Consider the following 15,873-nt stretch of genomic DNA (forward strand, 5'->3'; position numbering starts at 1 on the left):
ATACTTGAATATCTTAGTTAATAACACAAAGCCCCTTTCATAAAGCTTAAATTGAATAATGCACATTGCTGTAAAGCACTTTAAAGTCACTTTTTAGTGTGCATATGTGAATTACGGAAAAAACGCACACACATATTAGCATTATATAACCCCATGACATTCACATGTGGCGTCAGATACATTAGCGGTCAATGTATAATCGCACACAAAGCTTAAGACACAATGGAAGTAAAGAAGGTTTGTGAAGCAGCTCTCGGTAACCAACAATAACCTCTGTCCCGGGATCACCTACTGTTTAAAAGGCTAAAAATAAAAGTGGGTTAACGGCACTTGTTACTATGATTAGTACGGGGGAAGCATTAAGGGTCAGTGTTGAGCAAGTGTGAGCATCGGCGGGTGGTCTTCACTTCACAGCTGCCAGAAAAACCCAAACAAATCCCATAAAACCGCCGGTTATTGGCAGGTCAGAGCATCAGTCCACTGAAATGTCACGTCTGATGAGCTCCACACACTACTGCCTCTATGGTAATGATGGCCCTGAAGCGATATTATTTGACATATTACATATATCTACATATTGCTGGCAACATGTTATCCTATTAAGGTAATTATTAAAAAGTATTTTGAAATGAATGTTCAAAGGCACGTCACAGTGGCGCAGTGGGTAGCACGATCGCCTCACAGCAAGAAGGTCGCTGGTTCATACATTATTTTAAAGTTCTCTCTCTGAGTTATAATAAATGGTGACCATTTACAATAACGTTCCATTCATTCATTTTCCTTCAGCTTAGTCCTTTTATTCATCAGGGGTGGCCACAGCGGAATGAACCGCCAACTCTTCCAGCATGTTTTACACAGCGGATGCCTTTTCAGCTGCAACCCAGTACTGGGAAACACCCATAAACACTCATTCACACACATCACGGCCGTTTTAGTTTATTCAGTTCACCTATAGCGCATGTCTTCGGACTTGTGGGGGAAACCGGAGCACCCGGAGGAAACCCACGCCAACACGGTAAGGACATGCAAACTCCACATAGAAATGCCAACTGACCCAGCCGGGACTCAAATGATACAAACAGTATATTCCAGAAGAACTTTAACGGTCCATATCAGTCTTTCATTTAATAGATCTAGCATGATGACTAACGTTTTGATTGCATGTTCGGCAGATTGTCCTCTAAGAGTCTTGTCTTTTTATAGCAGTTGCATGTCTATTTCTGGCAGACGTCTAAACGATATCTCTGAAAGGAAGAGCAGGTTTAGTTTTTGGGTGTTGTGTGGTGAGTAAGTCGCGGTGAGTTTGTGCCTGAGGAGCAGGAGGGATTGGGATGTTGTAACACTGAGTGGATGTTGATTTCACTGTTTGGGTGTGAGAACAGTCAAGCATTTCATTTCGCTTTGTTGTGGTCAAACGGGAGCTGAAGGCGTGTCGAGGTGTGCTCTGGGAGTCACGATGACTTTGATGGACAGTATAACTGAATACATTTGCATCGAAATTCAACATGATAGCATGCTTTTGAATGAACTTCATTTGTGGCATTCAATATGCGCTCACGGTTCACTCTGTTACGTTATTATTTGTTTTACTGAGCATTAATAATTTATTTTTATACTTTTATAATGCCTGGAGCTTTTTATACTTTGTGGCGATAGTAATCCAGTGGAGATAAAGGTGATGGACTGTTACTTGAGCGTGGTTTGGAAATTATATTGAGTTACATTACATTTTTATCACTCTGATTTTCATTTTAATAATGCTGCTGTGTGCTGAGTCATTATTTTATTACTAAAATCAGTGGCAAGAAGGGGTGAAAAGAAAGTAAACCCAGAGTCCTGGGTTACTTTAACATGGTTCTGGTTTTGTTTTAATAATGTTGTTGTCATTTTATTATAGCATTCTTCTTTTTATTGAAGTTTTAAAGAAGAATTTGAAATCAAAATAAGTTGGTTGCTGTTGGTTTTAACAAATTTAAGTTTACTGAACATAAAACAATTCAGTTGTCCCCCCCCCCCCCCCCCAAAAAAAATCTCAAAATATGTTGTTTCAGCTCATTTTAAATAAGTAGTCTAAACAAAACTAAACTGAATTTGCTGACAAATTGTTCACTTTCTTGTTGCCTTTTTAATGAATCGTTGACGAATTTAATACATTTTTGATGCATTTGATGATATTCTGCTGATACTTCCTCAAGGATGTATTTCTTTTTATTTTATTACTAAAGTCAGTGGCAAGAAGGGGTGGACTTCCTGGAGCTTTAGAGTTGGAATTAAATCCAAAGCCTAGAGTCCTGCATTACTTTAGCATTGTTTAGACATAATTTTTAATGACATTTCATTTTTAATACTGAATAATACTGAATTTTAATACCGCATTTATCATTTTAATAATGTTGTTGTTGTCATATTTATTATTATTATTATATCATTTTTGAAACTTTAAGGAAGAATTTGAAATCAAAATAGGTTAAAGGTGTTTATATTTCAGTGTTTTTTAAATAACTGCAAATTTTAAATGTGAATATTTTGTCAAGATGTGATATTCTTCAAGTGATCTCTTAGATTTTTTTAGTAGCTGTAAATCATATTTTGAAAACATTAATATAAAAGAACAAACATTCAAAGTAAATTGAGTAAACTTGTTGGTTTTAACAAATTTAAGTGGATTGAACATAAAACAATTAAGTTGTCCCCCAAAAAAACTCAAAAATTGTGCTGTTTCAGCTCATTTTAATTAAGTAGTTTGAGCAACGTTTAAGTATATCGTTGAGAAAATCTTAACAAAATGTTGGCCTTAACCAAACCAAACTGAATTTGCTGGCAAATTCTTCACTTTCTTTTTTTTTTCCTTCTTTTTTTTTCCTACAATTTTCTTAATTTTTAGAAACTTTAAAGAAGAATTTGAAATTAAAATAAGTTTAAGTAGTTTATATTTTAATGTCTTTCAAATAACTAAGTTTTAAATGGGACTTGTTGGTTTTAACAAATTTAAGTGTATTGAACATGAAACAATTAAGCTGTCCCCCCAAAAAAGGCTCAAAAAAATGTTGTTTCGTGTGCGTGCTCATTTTTAAATAAGTAGTTTGAGCAAACAACAAATGTCAAATTTTTAGTGTATCATTGAGAAAATCTTTGTCTTAACCAAAAAATTTTGGTCTTAACCAAACCAAACTGAATTTGCTGGCAAATTCTTCATTTTCTTTTTTTCTTCTTCTTTTTTTCTTACAATTTTCTTAATTTTTAGAAACTTTAAAGAAGAATTTGAAATTAAAATAAGTTTAAGTGGTTTATATTTTAATGTAGTTCAAATAACTGTACGTTTTAAATGGGAATATTTTGTCAATATTGATGCAATATTCTTCAAGTGATTCTTTTCAGTAGCTGTAAACAATATTTTGAAAACATTATTATTAAAGAGCAAACATTCAAAGTAAATTGAGTAAACTTTAAGGGTATTGAACATGAAACAATTAAGTTGTCCCCCCCAAAAAAGGCTAAAAAAAAGTTTATTTTTAAATAAGTAGTTTGAGCAAACAACAAATGTCAAATTTTTTAGTGTATCATTGAGAAAATCTTAACAAAATTTTGATCTTAACCAAACCAAACTGAGTTTGCAGGCAAATTGTTCACTTTTTTGTTGCGTTTTTGATGAATCCTTAATTAATTTGAGGAATTTTTGATACTTCCACAAGTATGTATTTCTCTTAGCCATTACTTTATTACTAAAGTCAATAGCAAGAAGGGGTAGACTGCCTGGAACTTTAGAGTTGGAATGAAATATAAGTGAATATAAAGTAAACCCCGAGTCCTGTGTGTTTACAAAGTGAACTGCACAGACGCTGTGGACATCTGAGTTCATTTAGAGTGTTTTCATACGAGGCAAAACCGCCTTATAAGTACTAATAGAATAATAAGCAAATGGAATGCGCCATTTATGACAATGCAAGCAGCGTGAGTCTGGAAATGATGAATAAATGCACGCTTGGATTTCTCACCCACATCACCTCAGCTGTCTCACACATTCTCTCCACTCACATACAGACTGCTGAGGCTGAGTCATTTACATTAGATAAACACCAACTCACTGACGAGGCAAGTCATTTTCGTCTAGCTCCTACAGGAATCCACTGCTTATGCTTGGATTGTGATTGGTCAATCTAGGCAAACAGTTAGTGATAAACTGCCTCTTGCTGGTAAGTGTTAGCTGCTAGCACAGTGTCCAGCTGGCTGCTTCTCATTGCCGGTCGATCAGCCCAGTCATTGCACATTTTTAGCTGCGTGTTAAGAAACGCCCTGTGCCATCTACATGTAAATCCATCCACGCGATCAACAAACAAACCCTAAGCAATTCCCAGAATGCCCCGTAGGAAAAATAGAATCTATAATCATAAAATCACCCAAAAAGCTTGACATAGGAAATAATCTTTCATGAGATGAAATGAAAACTCAACTTACTTTTCTTTCTTTGCTTTGACTTCTGCCTTTGGCCTGAAAAAGAAGATGCGACCGAGGATTAATTCACAATAAATAACTCAAAGGATTCATTCACTCAGATTACAAGAATTTTTAAAGGACATTTCAGCAGCAAGACACCTTTTAAGAATGCGTGATGATTAAAAATGATATTGCAATTTGGCAAAAGCTGTGATTCTCATGCACATCTTGTCAGGAAAGCACGGCTCTGTTATAAGTAGTAAATCTCCTAAAGCCAGAGGGTGCTCAAGAAGAGTCAACAGGAAATCAAATAAACGATTTAACTACTTTTTTTTGATTAAACGAGAGTCGACTATGAAATCCTTTCACAAATTTTAGACACACAATTGAAGTTATAAAGTGAGTTTGGAGTAAAAGCGTTATTAAATGTGGTGTTTTCACATACTTTCCGATGTAGTAGCAATACAGAGCCATAGATCACTGAGAAGGCACGCAAACATGAAGAATGGTTATCTTCGATTTCATAATCACACCAATTAAATCATTGTCAGGGAACTATGGCTGTGTAGCAAAAGCTGCTCCATCTGAAAGCAGGTGCTGGAGATTTCCTACTGATTACAGAACCGGCTTTACTGACAAAATGCGCATGAAAATTGCCACTGATTTAGTTTAGTTTATTTGTTTACAGGGTCAATGCACATTAATAAACATTACTGTAAAATGTGCCAGAATTAGCCAAGAATGGCTATTTTTCATCCGTAGACCCTTTACAGAATGTTAAAAAGTCACACCTAAAATAGAAGCACAACATTAAACATTAAATACACATTAGTGTGCCACTAGATTAATTGTGCAGCTCTAATATCATTCCAATATTAGAAAAGCAAATAGCAGATTAAGTCATCAGAATCTGAATTGAAATATCTTTTTATTTATTACATTTATTCCTAAATTAATCTCAGCATGAACCATAAGTTTTGTTAAGTTTGTTGATGCACTTGCAACTGAAATTGAATATTGAGTAGGGAGCGGGCTTTCTTTTTGCACATCATTTAGTCTTAGCAAACTAACAGTAAGAGAGGCAGGGCTAAGAATATTGTGGCTGAAGCCGTCAAAGTGACATCACCAGTTAAGAACCGCCACAAATGTAAGCAAATGGTCAGACATTAGTAATACCATTGTGCTGGAGTTTTACAGCGCAGTTGTAATTGTTCATTTATAATGTGCTTGTAAATATCGTACAATATTGTAAAAACTGCCAGTAATACTGTAAAAATGGCAAGTAATACTGTAAAATTTACAAGCGCAATGTAAATCAACAATTATAATTGCCCTGTAGTTTTACAGCGCAGTTGTAATTGTTCATTTGCAGTGAACTTGTAAATTGACAGCAATACAGTAAATATTGCCAGTAATACTGTAAAATTTACAAGTGCACTGTAAATTAACAATTACAATTGTGCTGTAGTTTTACAGCGCAATTGTAATTGTTAATTTACAGTACACTTGTAAATTTTACCATTAATATTGTAAAAAATTGCCAGTAGTACTGTAAAAATGGCCAGTTATACTTTAATTTAGTCCAATTGTAAATTTTAAATAAAATTGTCCTGTAGTTTTACAGCGCACAATTGCACAAGTGCACTTTAAATTAACAATTATAATTGTGCTGTAGTTTTACAAGACAATTGTTATTGGCTAATGCCCATGCGCTTGTAAATTATGCCAGTCATACTGTAAAAATTGCCAGTAATACTGTAAAGTTTACAAGTTTATTGTGAATTTAATAATTATAATTGTGCTGTAAAACTACAGCACAACTGCAATTGTTAATTTACACTGCACTAGTAAATTTTACAGTATTACCGGCTACCAAAATTGTCAGTAATGCCGACATTTTTTACAGTGTAAAAAATAAGAATGTGCGCTAAAATCAAATAAACAGTGCCTGTTTTGACTTCACATAGACTTTAACAGACATACCTGCATTCACACTTGGTGTGTTCTGTGAAACTCAGCTGAAAATTATGCTGCGATACGCGTTGCTTGACCCGCAGCACCTAGACGGACACACAAAAAAAGCACATTAAGGGTATACTTGCACATTTATGACTGTAATATATGAGATTTCGAAGAGAAGATGATGTTCTAACCACAGTCTAATGAATTTAAGTTAACAGATACTTGAATAAATAGCAAGACCAGGCCTCAGCTGTGGCCAAGAGCAGTTTCAACCACATAAACACAGTGTGCAGCGGTAAACAACATAGCTGACATGCCAGTTCACAGCGCCTCAAGGTCCCCACGTTGGGCGAGCATAGTAGTCATAGGAAGCAGGCCGAAGGCTGTCCTTTTTTTCTATTATTACTATTATTATTATCATCATTACACATCATTATTAGAATTGTTGTTATTACCTTCATTATTATTGATATTACTGTTGCAGTCATCGCAGAATATTTATTTCATCATTAACAACTTTTGTTGTTGATATTAGTCGTATTATTATTATTAATGTATAGTTGACAATATTAACCAACCATTAACTAAGACTTCAAGCTCAATAAGCTACTAATTAACTCCTTATTAATAGTTTGTAAGGTAGTAGTTCAGGGTTTAGGTATTGGTCAGGATTAGGGATGTAGAATTTGATCATACTTTATAAATGCATACAGACAGTTAATATCTTAATAATAGGCAAGGAATAAGTCAGTAATAAAGGGTGTGAATTGTTACTTAAACTGAAGTGTTACCTTATTATTATTATTATTACGTCTATGAATGCTAAGTACTAGGGTTGGGGCGATAGACAATGCCATCATCCATCACCGATGGCCATCAGACACCACGATGCTGAGCCGGCATCGCAAACCACCGTTGCAAATCCTCAATCCGTTGCAATCAACCGTTGCAAATCCGCTCGCGAAAAATACACACTCAGGCCCCGTTTACACTAATAGGTCTTAGTTTTTAAATGGCATTTTAGAATGAAAACTTTCCACATCCACACCATCGTTTAGCATTTCTGAGCAGCCCTCCCTCCACACTACCGCTGAAAAGACGCACATACACTGTCATGCGCTGGAAACAGTGGGTCCAGGCAGTCATGCTTCAATCCTTCACATTCACATTTGTACTCAGTAATTTTAGCGAACAACTCAGATACTGTTGGCTGATTCCTGTTGGTTGTGCACCTTTTTACCAACCAAGTTTGTCGACACCATTATAACAACACAGATCACTCTGCCTATTCACGAGTTTGCAGAAAAAGTGATTGACAGGTGGTAATTATGTGTGTAACTTATCTTTAATTATTTACTGTATGATTTGTTATTGTGTAAAACAAAGACCATGCGGGTGAGGTAGTTGAAACGATAGACTTCAAATAATTAATTCGTTAATAATTAATTAATGATTCATAATTAATTTACCACCGCCTATGACGACATACCATCAACCATCGCGATGTTTCATATTAGACATCGTACGATACCAAATTGGTCGTCATCGCCCAACCCTACTAAGTACTATTTAAATATTACCAATATTATTCAGATTGTCATTGCCGTTTATAAACATTCCTGTTATTTCCATTTCTGTTCTATTGTTGTTTATGTATTCTGTTTAGCAGATGCACTCCTAATAAAAAACACTCATAAGAAAAGGTCACACTTTTTAAAAGTACAATTTTCGCTATTAACAAACCATTAACTTGACTTTTAACTCAATAAACCCTTAAATAGCGGCTTATTAATAGTTATTAGGGTAGTAGTTGGGTTTAGGTATTGGGTATGAGTGAGATTATGCATAATATGTGCTTTTTAAGTATTAATAAACAGCCCCCTGCTAAAAAAATCCAGCTTAAACCAGCCTAGGCTGGTTGGCTGGTTTTAGCTGGTCAACCAGGCTGGTTTTAGAGGGGTTTTGGCCACTTCCAGGCTGGTTTTCAGCCATTTCCAGCCTGGTCTTAGCTGGTCACGCTGGAAAATGACCAGTTAAATCCAGCTAAAACCAGCTTGACTAGCCTGGTTTAAGCTGGACATAGCTGTTTTTGGCTGAGCTCCCAGCCTAGCTAGGCAGGTCAAGCTAGTTTTCTAGCCATGGAGATGACCAGCTAAGACCAGGCTGGAAAATGGCTGTAAACCAGCCTGGAAATTGCCAAAACCGCTCTAAGACCAGGCTGGTCAACGAATTAAAACCAGCCAACCAGCCTGTGCTGGTTTAAGCTGTTTTTTTCAGTAGGGCCAATATCTTAAAAGGCAGGTAATAAACCAATAGTTTTAGTAAGAACTGGTCCCCATACTGAAGTGTTACCAATTGTTATACAATGATTCGCCTAATTACCCTAACCTGCCTAATAAACCCAGTTAAGTCTTTAAATGTCACTTTAAGCTGGATACTAGTGTGTTGACAAATTTCTAGTCAAATATTATGTGCTGTCATCATGGCAAAGATAAAAAAAATAAGTTATTAGAAATGAGTTATTAAAACTATTATGTTTAGCAATGTGTTGAATAAAATCTTCATTTCATTAAACAGAAATTGGGGAAAAAATATACAGGAGGGCTAATAATTCTGACTTCATTTGTGTATATATATATATATGCACATGCTGGATTAAAGCTGTCTCACCTCCATAGTGACGTTTCGTGTCTCTGTCGGGACGCATTCGAGCGCCTCATCATTACAGCATCCTGCACAGCGCATGAGAACCACACAGGACGGGATGTACGTGTGCTCGATCTCATCGGGATACTCCTGGATGATGTCTACCAGCAGCTCTCGGGTCTTGCACGCACTCTTTTTATACACATCCATGAAGGGAATCACTGAGGAGGAAGCAAAGCGAGAGTGTTCAGTTACCGTCACACCGTTCTCCCGTTCAACTAAAGTTCTCTCAATGTTAACTTACCTTTGTGTCATTCCAAACCTGTCTGCTGTTATTAATTATTTTCTTCTGTTAAACACAAAAAGAGAGTTTTACAGCGACTCTTTTCCATGCATGACTGTTCATTCATTATTAACCATGACTGAGTCTGTTACTGCTTCGAAAAGTCTTTACCCTTGTGGAAAAAAATGTGCTGAAAGGGGCAGTTCATCCAAAAATGAACATTTACTATTTACTCGACCTCAAGTGGATATAAACCATTTATGAGCTTCATTTTTATGTTGAACACAACAGAAGATATTTTAAAGGAGGATGAAAACCTGTCGACTTACATAATAGGAAAAGCACATCCAATGGAAGTCAATGGTTATCGTTTTTCAGCGCTCCCTAAAATGTTTTATTTTGTGTTTAACAGAATATAAAGCTTTGAACTCTCATAATATTGCATTAGTGAAATTGAAGACTATTTAATTGCATTAAAAGAGAAAACACTTGATAATATGTCTATGAAACGGCATCATTAAAAAGGTGTAATTACAAATATATTACTCATTTATATAGTATATGTCATATAAGTTTCAAAAGTATGACATTTTACCTTAAAACCTTGGCTTATTCATTCAACTGTTTAGTTTAACTATAATTAAATTAATTTACAGCACAGTTTTTAATAATAATACAAATATATAAATAAAAACTAAAATACAGTTGCATTTAAAATGATTCGTTGACTTTTAAAAGTCAGTAAAAACGTTGAGTCTGAAAATGATCGGTCGACTGATTTTTTTAAAGTAAAACCGATGCTTTTAAAGCGATTAGTTGATCGTACATTAAAAAGTGAGTAAACCCGTTGCTTTTAAAGCAATTAGTTGATTTTAAAAGTGAGTAAACTTGTTGCTTTGAAAGGGATTAGTTGATCATACTTTAAAAAGAGAGTAAAACCGATGCTTTTAAAGCGATTAGTTGACTACTTTTAAAAAAAGAGTAAACGTGTTGCTTTTAAAAGTAAATAGTTGACTAAACTTTAAAAACAGTGAGTAAACTTGCTGCTTTAAAGCGATTAAATGATTATACTTTAAAAACGTGAATAAAATTAATGCTTTTAAAGCGATTAGTTGACTATACTTTGAAAAAGGATGATGTTTTATTCATCCTCTACTTGTTCCAAACACAAAGGAAGCTATATTGATTTTTTTGTTCTTAAGTGAATGTCAAACACTGCTTTTTTACAACATCCTTCTGATTATCTTATTTTGTGTTCAGCAGATGAAAGAAATCCATACAATTTTAGAATTACTTACGGGTGAACAATCTATTTAAACACATTCGCCTACTGTAAGATTTAACATCAATTTAAAAGCTTGATGATGTTTTAAATTAATTACTCACTGTTTTTTCACAAGGGAAAATATATAACACAAGTTCTCTTTTTGTTTCTCAGCCCTTTTTATATCCAACAGTCATGATAAATATGAAAAGAGTGGCGTGAAGATTCATCCTTTGTGTTTTACAATCAAAATAACAGCATACAGGTTTGAATCAACATCATAAAAAAAGATGTGCTGCTTGTTCAAACTACATATTTAAAATAAGCTGAATCAACACAATTCTTGAGTTTTTTTTATAACAATTAGGGCTGCAAAATTTATCATTTCGCAATATGATCATTCGTAATAGTCACATCACAGGATATGCAATGTTGAGTTTGCATCACAATTTATTATTTGCATGTGTTTTTGAAGCCTGTGATTGTATAATGATTTTATAAAGCAGGTATAAGAAATTGTATTATTTGTGACCTTAATTACAAAAACGCACTGCAAATAGCACAGACCACAACGAAAATATTTCAGGGGACGCCAAAAAGTTTATAGATAGCTTATTAAATTTCATGGAGAAGCACTTCCACAGCAGAATCATCCCAATCGATCTAACATAACCTCTTTCCAAATAGAGATACTAAGATTTTAACTCTTTTAAAATAAATGGTATTCATATTGCAATATATATCGCAAAATAAAAAAATATCGCAGTTTTTCCAATATCATGCAGCCCTAATAACAACTATGTTCAATCCACTTTAAAATAACTTCATCAAATGTGTTAGGACAACATGAAGGAATTGTGTTGAACCCAGCAAAATTCACATTAATGCCTCACACAGGGCACACTGGGGACTTCACTATGCCAAGTGCGCAAAAAAAACAGAAGCGTCACACATGTTGAGGCACACACAGCAGCACATGTGCCTCACTTGCACGTCCACCCTAATCTGCACACCTCCTTAAACTGGCTCGCCATCATTCATTCTGACCCCAGAGCCTCCTGACCTGCAGACTGCCAGGGAAAAGCATGACCTCAGGCAGTGCGGCGCCAGGTTTCATGGCAGACACCTGACCTCTACCAGAAGCCCACCCTGCGTGAGCTCCTGCCACCCATGAATCTGTCACAGCCCCAAAGCCATGTGAAAAAACCCCAAGTGCAACCCTATTTATGATGCGGCCAATAACTGCTGGTTTTGCTGATGGCACCAGCTACGTTTCACCCAATGCCCTATCATTTTTCATTTATGGCCATATGTTTGTATCCCATATCTTTATTTAGCAAAGTGCAAACTCTCACGTGGTCTGTTTTGATTCGGTCGCTCTTAAAGGGATAGTTCACACACAATTTGTCATCATTTACTGTCAACATTTACTCTCAAAACCTGTTTCAGGTTCTTTCTGTGGTTGAGCACAAATGAAGATACGCTGTAAAAATACAAAATACAAGTGTTGGAACAACCTTTTAAAAAATTAAGTAGGTTGAACAAAACAATTAAGTTGTCGCCACAAAATAAAATTAAGAATTGTGTTGTTTCAGCTAGGCATGGGCCGGTAATAAGATTCTGAAGGTGTGATAACCTTGGATAAAAATATCACGGTTTCACGGTATTGTGATTACTGCTCTAAAACATTTTATTTTTAAATGTCTGGGAAAACACAGGGTTTCTGCAGGTTTCATCACGTCAAATAATAAGACTTTAATAAGACTTTTTAATACCTTTTTAAGACCATTATTGATGAAATGTCAGACTTTCACAGGGCAAAATGCTGTGAAATATATATTATTTAAATATATTATAAATATTCTGTAATAATCAGTGGATTATTATTAGTTGCCTAATTAAAATTCAGTTATTTCTTAGCCACATATTTTAAATAATGTGTAAAAACAAGCAAATTCTAACTATATACATACATTGTTATTAGCACAACCTTTGCTAATTTTAAAAAGCTATAAAAAAAATTATGCACAACATAAATTAAATGTTTTTAAATGTAATTTTATTTGCTAATGTTCAACAAATTATTGTCAGAATTCTGAGGTCTAAATCAAGGATAATATTTATTTTGAGGGTAACTACCTTTAACTTCTAGATTATTTTAAAATGCTATATAAAAACACATTTTTTTTGTGTCATTTATTTAATCGACACACACAATACTAATCTAAAAGTCTTATAAAAATCTAACCAAAACAGAATATTTTTCACAATTGCAATGTAGCATAAACAATATTAAATTTAAGACTATCAGAATGTCTTAGAGTTTTAAAAGCTTTAATAAACAACATTTATGCATAAAACATGGAGAACTTTTCAACAAAATGTTATTGTAAGGATGTAAGGAAGACAGTTAAACCATATTGCTAAATAGTTTTTTTAGATGGATTTGTTGGTTGTACTGATTGGCTATAGCTTTACATGGACAATTAGTGAAATTTTGACCTGTTTAAAAGTATTTAAGACCCATAACAGCATTTTTCAGTGAATTTTTTAAGGAATTAAATTTAGTTTTTGAAATTTAAGACATTTTTAGACCCTGGAAAAACTAAAACTTTTTTTCCCCCTTTGAGCACAATATAGTTTATTTTGAGAAACTTTTAAAATATTTTGCAGCTGTAAACATGTCAGGCTGCTGTCTTCATTTGTTTCAAAAATACTAGCTGAGTCCCAAATGGAACACTATGCACTCATGCACTATGTACTTATTCACTAACAAACTCAACAGGATAGTATATGTATGTAGTGTCGTCCCAAATGGCACACTTATGGTTTTTTACTAAGCGGAAAATCAAACCGTTTCCCTGATGACGTTTGACGGTCGCCAAATAAGGGAAATAAACGACCAAATTATCAAATAATACCTGCCATGAGTATAACCGCATTCACCATCGGGAGGCGCAACATGTGCGTCCGATAGCTCCGCCCCTTCCGCTACGTAAGCAAACGTGCGGTCGTTGAGTGCGTGAAGTGTCCATCATTACACACTTCATTTTAGCGGCTGAATGAGTGCATCATCCGGGTAATTAAAGTGCACTTATTATTTTTAGAGTTTTCAGTGTGAACACACTACTGGCACTATTTATTCTACAAAATGGCGCAGAATAGTGCATAAGTATGCGATTTGGGACGCAGCTACTGATTTCTTTACAATTTAAAATAGCATCTTTGGGTATTTTTTCTGCTGGCGATACTGTTTTCCTAAAAAGCTGGGAAAAAAGTAAATAAAAATATCTTACGGAGAAAATGTTGGCAGTTTTAAAACCTTGACTCTTCCAAACTGCGTTATACCATAAAAACAGTTATCATCCCATGCCTAGTTTCATCCAATTTTAATTAAGTAGTTTGTACACACAGCAAATGTCAAATTTTTGACAACATATTTATAGATCAATCATAGCTATCAATGGCTATTTTTTTCCCTCAGAATATCTAGTTTGATTAAATGTTGAGAAAATTAGATTTTTTTTGCGTGAACTATCCCTTTACCCAATAAGGTTCGGTCTCTGTTATGATGCAAATGTGCTTTAAACACTAAGCAAAATCCTCAAGCAGATGTTGTGGGAAAGTGAATGCGAATGGAAGCAGATGGGGAATGATGTAAAAATAACAATACGCGTTCACTCAGAAACGTAACAGGGACTCTATACAAACAACCTGGTCCACTGCTAACAAATAATTGTGACCTTGAGGACAAATCAGGAATAAATCATACAGTGTCTCTGTTAATAAACAAACACGGCCATGGTCAATGACTCCACACAAGGTTGCTTGCGGGCAGAATGAATTATTCACTTTGACGATCCTTTGCACGGCCTAATGAGGGTGGGAAATATCTCCTAATCTTGAGTGTCTAAGCAAATATTTATGAATGTTTAGTTTCAGCGTGATATTAGGTGGAGTGAGGGTTGCGTAACAAACGCACACACACACTACAGTGGGCGATTACCTGCCTTTTAAGTGACAGAACTTGAGATAAAAGCGAGAGTGTAATTACAAACACGTCCTCTAGGTGGTGCTGCTCTCTTTTTAGATACTTTTTTCACGTCATGAAAACTTCACATCATCATCTATGAAGAGATTTAAGCACATTTAAGGTGACTTACCATCATTTTTGCTCTTTCCCCCTTCTTTGGGTATGTGGGCAGCCTATCAGGATAGAGAAATGACAATTACATATAACAGAACACACAATAAAAGATATAGATTATTATTTATAATAATGTAATTATCTTTGGCATATTGCATTAACTATTACTTTCTTTTTTCACTTAAACTATACTATAACGTTCAGAAGTTATTAGATGCTTCATGGTTTACTAGGAAATGTGCACTGGATTACTGACTCTAAATACTCCCGTTGGCCAAAATAATAATCGAAGAAGGCACTACAGGATATTTCCTCTGGCAATGTTAGTTTTCTATGGTTTTAATTAACAAACTCGCAGTTTTGTCAGGTAATAAACAACAGATTCCTCTAGCTTGAGGAACTGCATGTTCTTCAATAAAATTAGCATCTGTTAATGGGCTAAAAACAAGAAAGAAGTGAGATGTCAGTTTACGAATGTGTGAAACTTGAGCATTTAGGGGTACAACAGCTTGTTTCTAATGCAGTGCTATCACTTGCACAGTTTTATGTATGTATAGCTTATCATATGAGCACTGTAGCCTGTGTGACACTGGACCACAAAACCCAGCCTGATCTCACGAGGAAACATAAGTATATTACGTTTTGTCAGTCTGATCTTACGAGGAAATGCAACACATGCATGCCCATACTCAGTCCTGGAGGGTCGGTCTCCTACATGTTTATGTTTCAACCCCAATTAAACACACCTGAACCAGCTAATCAAGCTCTTTTTAGGTATGCTAACACTTTCAGGTAAGCGTGTTGAAGGAAGTTGGAGCTAAACTATGCAGGATACCGACCCTCCAGGATCAAGTTATGACATCCATGGCTTAAAACATGGATCAAAATGATAATTTCCCCCCCCTTTTTTATCAAAAATCATTACAATATTAAGTAATTAATCTTGTTCCATGAAGACATTAGCAAATGTGGTACCATGAATATATACAAACTGCATTTTTTATTAGTAATATAGCAATGTCGATTGCTAAAACTTTATTTGTAAGACTTTAAAGATGATTTTCTCAATATTTGTATTACTTTTTAATCTTAAATTTCAGTATCTGAGCCAAATATTGTCCTAACAAAGTGTACATC

General features: G+C 34.9%; 1 protein-coding gene across 5 annotated transcripts in view; it reads right to left on the reverse strand.

Moving 5' to 3' along the window:
* vegfaa (vascular endothelial growth factor Aa) overlaps positions 1-15,873 on the reverse strand; it is a 30,395-nt gene that overhangs the window by 12,520 nt on the left and 2,002 nt on the right. For 4 of the 5 annotated variants that reach the window (XR_002455712.2, XM_009292018.5, NM_001110349.2 and 1 more), the window contains 4 exon segments: positions 14,753-14,795; positions 9,067-9,263; positions 6,418-6,494; positions 4,456-4,488 (listed from right to left, as the gene is read on the reverse strand). Coding sequence is in view for 4 of the 5 variants with exons in the window: in XM_009292018.5 (XP_009290293.1) it covers positions 4,456-4,488; positions 6,418-6,494; positions 9,067-9,263; positions 14,753-14,795 (350 nt within the window). In the remaining variant the exon portion in view is untranslated. 5 annotated transcript variants of the gene reach the window in all.

Source organism: Danio rerio, chromosome 16, assembly GCF_049306965.1.
Source record: "Danio rerio strain Tuebingen ecotype United States chromosome 16, GRCz12tu, whole genome shotgun sequence".
Lineage (NCBI taxonomy): Eukaryota > Metazoa > Chordata > Actinopteri > Cypriniformes > Danionidae > Danio > Danio rerio.